This window comes from Oncorhynchus gorbuscha, linkage group LG03, assembly GCF_021184085.1.
Source record: "Oncorhynchus gorbuscha isolate QuinsamMale2020 ecotype Even-year linkage group LG03, OgorEven_v1.0, whole genome shotgun sequence".
NCBI lineage: Eukaryota > Metazoa > Chordata > Actinopteri > Salmoniformes > Salmonidae > Oncorhynchus > Oncorhynchus gorbuscha.
Genome location: NC_060175.1, coordinates 64,590,967 through 64,598,806, shown reverse-complemented (window position 1 = coordinate 64,598,806; position 7,840 = coordinate 64,590,967). Strand labels below are relative to the sequence as shown.

Here is a 7,840-nt window from a genome sequence, read left to right as displayed (position 1 = left end):
TCCCACTACGACTTTGGAAAGCATGCAGTTTATGAAGGGATGTATCGAAAGTATTGTTTAATCTACTCCAGGGCAGGGTCATGTGATTTGTAATTGATTAAATTTCTAAATTTCTAAATCGATGTGTTTGCCCGATGCCGCCCCTCATCTCTGATTTACTGTGGTCTCAATCAAATGATCCATAGCCTATAGCAGGGGCACAACTTTGGTTTTAGAAGTGGGTGGGACATAATTTTTTTATCCAGTCAGATGAACACTGCGAACAGCCTACCAGACCGCTCGGAGGCGTCTGCACGATCCTAAAGCACACCGTCGCCTTGTTTTGTATCACATTCCAAAGATAAATCTAGGGAGGGACAAAAATACCGTTTTGGAATGTCGGGGGGTCATGTCCCCCCGTCCCCAATGAAAGTTGCGCCCCTGGCCGTATAGGCTTTGACGTTCATGCACGGAGAAGCACAGAGCAAAGTTATACTTCTAAAATAGCTGCTGGGATGGTCTAAATAAAACTAGGCTGCATTACACACGGCAATGAATTTTCACTCAGAATTTTCTAACTCCTGCATCATTTTGTCACAGGATTATTTGGTCTGGTTGCTGTGGCATTCCCGGTTACCACGACAATGGAAGTTTTCATGTTCATGTGCGTGTGACAAGTAAAGTGACAGTCGCAGCAACAGTTTAGACATTCCACCGAAGCATAAATTAAATGTAATTTTGCATGGATTGCCATCATACCTTGTCTGTAGACTTCATACAGGGTAAGGAAAGCAATATGTACTTCTGTAATTTGGATGAACTATCCCTTTAAGCTACATATGAAATCAATGATGAACTTCACAGGGTGATGAAAGTGCAGCATGATGCTCATTTCCAATAAATATTAAGGGTCTTGTGGTGACATGGTAGATGCTTGGCTGCCTTTTGATAAATCAAAATAGTATCGCTTTTTTGTCAATAATAATCATCATGCAAGCAAGCCTACCCTCACTGTATCTGCTAGCTGGGAACATTCACTATATATATATTATACACACACACATTTTGTTTTACAAAACCCATCAGTCAAGTTGAAAATGACCCATTTAACTTTGCCTTTTTTTTTTGGTACAAGAGCATTTAAGTGTAAGTTATCTTTAGGTGCACTACGTCATTACGCAAAGCCTTTAATCGGCAACAAGTCAATTTGATGGTGGGAAAATGTGCATATTGTTTTTTTGCCAGCTTTAGAAAATTCACATGAAATATTTGCCAATTGGATGGAAACCTAGCTTGTGGCTGGTTTCATGACCATGGGCTGGGTTCTGTTGCAAGATGTGAAAATTGCCCAAAGTCTGAATGGTGAATTACATTGTTCGACAAATATTGATGAAACAAAACAAAAAAAACATTAAAATACTGGACTGAGAGAGCATTTTAAAGTTTATTTAGGAGAAATCAAGTACAAAAAAAGTGACATTTTCTTTTGAAAAAAATAAGACAAAAATAAAGTAAATAAAAGGTGAACAAAAAGTAAAAGGCGATGTAGTTTCCCATCTGAAGCCACAGAGTTAGTCTAGTTCCTGTGACTTGTCGTCTATAGGCACAAGCAGTCGAATACCAATTAAATAACATTGGAACATTAAACCCCAACATATCACTGAGAGACAACTCGTGATAAGCCCTTACAGTTCCACTGCAGTATAGAAACAGACTCAAACATGCAGCAGTAATGTCACCCTGACATTATCTTTATACTGAACAAAAATATAAATGCAACAATTTAATTTGATATGAGGAAATCAGAATTTGGCCCTAATCTATGGATTTTACATGACTGGGAATACAGATACGAATCTAGCTTGCGGCTGGTTTCATGGCAATTCCATAACCCCACCGCCACCATGGGGCAATCTGTTCACAACATTGACAGCAAACCATCCACATGACGCCATAGACGTGGTTTGCGGATGTGAGGCCGGTTGGACATACTACCAAATTCTCTAAATTAACATTAAATTCTCTGGCAACAGCTCTGGTGGAAATTCCTGCAGTCAACATGCTAATTGCACACTCCCCCAAAACTTGAGACATCTGTGGCATTGTGTTGTTGGACAAAACAGCACATTTTAGAGCAGCCTTTTGTCCCCAGCACAAGGTGCACCTGTGTAATGATCATGCTGTTTAAACAGATTATTGATATTGCACACCTGTCAAGTGGATGGATTATCTTGTCAAAGGACAAATGCTCACTAACAGAGATGAAAAAATGTGAGAGAAATGTTCTGCGTATGGAAAGACCGGGATCTTTTATTTCAGCTCATGAAACATGGGACCAACACTTACCATGTTGCATTTATAATTTTATTCAGTGTACATTTAGATGGAGCAATTAGTGTTAAGTGCCTTGCTCAAGGCACATACAGATTTTTGACCTTGTCGGCTCTGGGATTCAAACCAGCGACTTTTCGGTTACTGGCCCAATACGCTTAACTGCTAGGCTACTTGCCGCCCCCTTTATGCCAAGAGAGCCTTATTCATAGAATGACAAGTGTGTTCCTGCACTTATCACACCTCAGACAACTCTGGAGAAAAAAGAAAAAAAAACTTTTTAGATAGATAAAAATGCATCGTTAGAGTATAATGAATATCCAATGGCTGGATATACAGTATAAAGTTTTTAAAAATGTATAGGATCTTTACGCGCCGCGCAATGATAGTCTTTACAAATTAAAGAAAAACAGAATATAATAGTTCGTAGTAATTCTTAAACAGTGTGTAGAATATTGGATGCAAGTACATAATTCTCAGAGCTGAGAGGTGACTAAAACAATGTCAACGTACTATAACATAGTGTTAACCCATAGATTTACTAAATTAAATGGAAATCATTTCAGAAAAGTCATACAACTGTATTAATCTGTATAACCTGCACCTTCAGTACATTAGATGTTCTAGAGTGGTACTACCCTGGATTCTGTTTTTTTTTTTTTTTTTTTATTAACTCCCTTACAGTTTATGCTACATGAAGGAAACACCCCAAATTGAAGAGAAGCTATCCTCAATCCACAAATCTTACCAGCTCTTACTTGAAACATAAAATGAAGTTGGGTAGTAATGGTGGAATGTTCATGCCATTGTCTCAAGACAAGCATGAGCAAGGGTTTTGTTCAAGGCCAGCCATGATACGTGTGTGAAGTCACCAGGATTTTCGGTTTTAGAGTTAATAAACCACTACACATTCAAAAATAAAGAGTTGAGTAGAAATCCTCATTACTAGTCAATCTAACAAAAGTTAGTCAATTTGATAGCATTCAAAGTTCAAATGGAAGTTGAACTGAAACTAAACAGATTAGAGTAAATAAAATCATGACTAAATGGCATGCTGAAGATAGGACTGTTCTATCTAGGAGTTGACTAGATGTTCAATGTTTACTGTATTCAGTCATAGCATCCAGTAACACAGAATAACAATGCAATCGAGCCTATTATACTGCAGCCAGGCAGCCTTGCCAGAGGCTGCGTTTTGTAGATGGATGCGTGTGTATGTATATATTCTAATGAAAACCAGATACAAAAAAATATATTTAGTACGACTGTACCAGCAGTGAATATTTCTAAAACGGTTACTGACAAAAATAAATTCTGATGGTAAATAGTATAGAATAACAAGGCTTATAATAGATACCAGCTATTTGAAACATGCATCTCGGTAAGCAGAACACTATCCTTATTACCAACTGTATCTATGAAATTAACCACAGTGAGTATTACAAGAACAAAAAGGATCAAAACCAAATGTAAAGTCCACAAATAAGAAAGTGAGTCCAGTTCAGAATAGTGGGAGAGAAAAAGAGAAACATTCAGACCGGAGGGAGGCCCGAGCCTTAATTGCATTACCACAGTATTGTAAAAAAATGTTAAGTATTAATAATCCCCCCCCAAAAAATGGTATGCTCCAAATGAAACAGGTATGCCATTACCCCTACCTCAATCTAACACATAATAGTGCAAATCAGAGCCAGCCTTCCTTTCCAAGAAAAAACACACTCAAACACAGGGTTACAGGGTGAGTGGAGAGTTAAAGGAGATGGCAGGATGATGGAGACAGAAGAGGGGCTAACCAGACTATGGCTTTTTGTTTGAAGTGGCAGGTGAGTTCTTTGGCTAATAAAGAAGGCATGAGGGAGTTAAGACAGAACACCTTCTCAAAGGCTTACATTATTTGATCGTTTTGGGAATCTCTGTCAGGGTTGTCTTTAAAATGTTTTTTAAAAATTGTTAATATCAATAGAAGAACTCAATGACATTAGCGCTGACTAATACTGGTCCTAGAGGGCTCCTCAAATTGATATTTCTGCCATCAAAAATGAAGAATTTACACACTTGGACTCAATCCAAAACTGCCCTAACTGAACAAATCCTCCCAGATCTGAGTCAGTAATTTAATAGGAGCAGAAGCCACCCCCCAGGTCCGTAAAAAGACAGTCTTTGTGTACAATACAGTATTCAAACTGATCGTCTTGTTTAGAATGGTTGTCACAGTTGTTCTGAGCTCAGGGATGTCAAGCTTGACAATGAATGGTATAGGGAGGTCAATCTGTGCCCTTATCTGATGCCACAGACAAAAGGAGTGATTGTGTTTCACCACTCAACAATGAGGGAGGCTCAGCCCATCTTTCAGGAGTTGGCCTCTGGACTGTGGGGGCCTCCCCCTGGCCCCTTGGCCTTGATCTGGAGCCAGGTCTTCCCCAAGGCCTTGGCAAAGTGGTCATCCACAGAGCCTGTGATGGACACAGAGTTGGAGATGGGTTCGGGCTCCTTGTAGTTCTTCCCCAGGCTGCGGCGGAAGTGCTCTTCGATCACAGGGTCGACGGCAGCGTTAGCTGGGATTACAGAATAGAGGCGAGTAATTACAGCACCTGAATTGAGCTCAGCTATTTATGAGTATTGAGAAAAGTCTAAATTCCAAGTGTGGTATGGTAACAATGGTGCAGATGTCCAATTTATGCAGAGATTTACCAGTAGGGTAATGTGGTGCTAAGGATTTACCATTGGCCTTCCTCTGATCGATGGGTGGGCTGGGACTGTGAGACTTGTGGCAATGAGACTGGTAGCAATTGCGATTGCTTGCAGGAGCACAGGTGATCACAGAGGGACGATTCTATAAGAGATAAATACACACAAATTAAGAGACTGTAGGCAAGACGCAACTGATGAATGCATGACAGTATTTCTTATTTGTCAGAATAACCTGTGGTCTGTCCACAGGGCCAGGCATGGCAGGCCTCTCTGCGCCACCCAGTCCAGATTCCAGGCTGTTTTTAGTCAGAGCCAGGGGCTGGTCCAAGCCATAGGAGGGGATGGAGGCATACAAGTGGTTGTCATGGAGACAATTGGAGGAGGAAGTGATGTGCTCCACAGGGCTGTGTCCGAGGCTCCAAGGATCGCTGCGGTTGTCTCCACCGGCAGGCCGTCCCCTTGTTAAAGGACGGACAAGTGGCAGATTACCCCTGACAGCCTTACATAGCCCACCAACTGCACAGACTATTCATAGGCCACTTTCAAAATCAATCTCACTTTGATGTCAGGAGATTGGGCCATGCAGACTGTAGCTTAATGAGGATTCCGTGCTAGATTGTTCAAAAACCAGCCGTGTTTACTTATGACACATTTAACCACATGCACACTCCTGTGTGCAATCCTCTGATATCGATACATCTAAGTCCATTCATGCCGATAAATGTTTGGATACAAATAACATTTAAATATTGTCATAAAACAAACATCTAAAAAATATGTAAGATTGCACTTACAGTTGAGCAGCAAACAGTCTGCTCATTTTGGTCATGTGGTCATTGTCACAGTCAATGCGGTCATCCACTTGCTCCTCGCCATACTTCCTTTTGCTGGGGCAGATGGGGGGAGGACCGGTCCTCATGTTGGTCATTGCAGAGGGCAGCGAGGGAACCCTGGACTCACCTGTAAGAGAAGATTCAGCTGTAGAGAACAGTCCCCGTTTATACATTTCATGTAAACCAGGGTGATCATGTCTCAATAATTTAGAACGTTTTTAAACTAAATCAGTAACAATAGGAGGTGGTTTGAGCCATCCTCCCCCCACATGATCTAGTTACCTGCTGTGACTATTACCTGAAAAGTGGGGACTAATGTTAGAGGTGGGGCGGCAGGTGCCTAGTGGTTAGAGCATTTGGCCAGTAACCGAAAGGTTGCTGGATCGAATCCGAGCTGACAAGGTTAAAACTAAACTAAATCTGGCCTTCAGCCCCTGAACATGGCAGTTAACCCACAGTAGCCCGTAATTGTCACTAAGAATTTGTTCTTAACTGACCTGTCTAGTTAAATAAAAAGGTTACACAGGTTTAGCGTTACTTTTTATGTCAATCATTGCAGCCACAATGAGTGGTTAAAAAAGTGGCACGGTGTAATTGCTCAATACATTAAAATTGTGTTAGCTAACGTTACCCACCGTTGGTTTGTCGAAACATAATATGGCACATAGCTAGCCAGCGATGTGAACTACGAGGGCTAGCTAGTTAGCGAACAACTAGTACTAGCTTGTTACACCAATAACACATGTATGGAAAAATAGTAAATGATTGTCCCTTACCTTCGTAGTGTAGTCTCCCGATATTGTTATTCATTTTGTCCAGGAACTGATAGTTCAACAGGTCCATTCTCGTGTAAAGCATTTACGCGTACAGGCTACTTGCTAACATCAAAGTTAGCAAAATAGCAGCTGGTTAACTAGTTAGGGTGCGTCCTAGAATATAAGAAATATAACATTAGTTAGCCAACGTTAAATAACATTATAGGTAACTAGCTAGTTAGCTAATGGTTTAGCAACCTCTTGACAACGAACGTTATCTAATCAGTGTGTCCCTGTCAAATGGCCCACTTTGCCTGTAAACATTGGACACGTTAGCTGGCAAGGCTAACTAATTACATCGCTAGCAAAGCTGGTTAACTAGCCAACTAAACTGTAAGCGGATTAGCTACTGTAGCTACGCTGGTTAGCTACCTAGCTAAGAAGATTTAAACTTACACTTCGTTCGAGTAAAGAGGTCCAGATCAGATGACCGATAGTCAAAACGAGCTGTGGATCAACTTGACGAAAATCAGTTCATCGTCGCTATTCAAAATGTTTCACAAACACAGTTCAGACAAGGGACGTTGCGCCACATTCCAGCTTAGCTAAACAGTGTGGCTGCTTTGCTAACCTACCTAGCTAGCGAGCCAACTAAGTCCGATGATTCATAGCAGCTCTCCTTCTTCTTTTGTATTATGGGGCACCACAAACAAATGTTATAGGTGAATGCCGCCACCTACGGTGTTGGCTGTGCATCAGTTTACTAATATCATCCTACTTTTCTGTTGTATGAATGCGGAAAAAACAACCTTATTGAATGAAGCATGTTATTCCCATCACTCTCTATTGGCCTCGGCCTTACTCACCTGGACCCATCTTCCCCTACTAATCTATTCACTGCCTCAGCATAGGACAACTGGCATTGGACACCTGGCAACCTCAACCTGCCTTTCTGGTGCTGACATCATGGGTACCCCTACAGTTTACACACATCATATCTTCTCTCCCATGACCCACTCAATTTATGGTGCTTTTAAAACAACTGGGAATTCAGAAAATAAACAAGGTTAAATTATGTCAGTGATCTTCAAGTCAGAAAGTCAGAGCTCTAGAAAGATGGCAAAGTTTTCCACTTGGAATTCTGAGTTGGATCACCAGTCGGATCTTGTTTCTTGTCTTTTTTTCCAGAGTTCCCAATTCCCAATCCTCACTGAAGTTGGGAGTCATAGATTTCCAGTTGTTTTGAACCCT

At 41.0% G+C, this 7,840-nt stretch overlaps 1 protein-coding gene across 2 annotated transcripts; it reads right to left on the bottom strand.

The window, feature by feature from the left end:
* Positions 1–1,404: 1,404 nt before the first annotated feature.
* Positions 1,405–7,274, bottom strand: LOC124031700 (transcription cofactor vestigial-like protein 4). Of its 2 annotated transcripts, none has more exons than XM_046343282.1 (6): positions 7,046–7,274; positions 6,611–6,763; positions 5,796–5,979; positions 5,234–5,459; positions 5,032–5,143; positions 1,405–4,865 (listed from the first exon to the last, which is right to left on the bottom strand). In XM_046343282.1, the coding sequence occupies exons 2-6, from the start codon at positions 6,690–6,692 to the stop codon at positions 4,660–4,662; spliced, it is 810 nt and encodes a 269-aa protein (XP_046199238.1). In that variant the 5' UTR covers positions 6,693–6,763; positions 7,046–7,274; the 3' UTR covers positions 1,405–4,659. The 2 variants fall into 2 exon arrangements, with proteins under 2 accessions (XP_046199238.1, XP_046199239.1); XM_046343283.1 differs by having other exon boundaries at positions 5,796–5,961.
* Between the last annotated feature and the right edge of the window lie 566 nt (positions 7,275–7,840).

Coding starts and splice junctions, on each gene's coding strand:
- LOC124031700 (XM_046343282.1), bottom strand. CDS start 6,692: ATGCTTTACACGAGAATGGACCTGTTGAACTATCAGTTCCTGGACAAA. Junction 5,980..6,610: donor CGGGAGACTACACTACGAAG/GTAAGGGACAAT, acceptor TGTTCTCTACAG/CTGAATCTTCTCTTACAGGT. Junction 5,144..5,233: donor GCCCTGTGGACAGACCACAG/GTTATTCTGACA, acceptor TATCTCTTATAG/AATCGTCCCTCTGTGATCAC.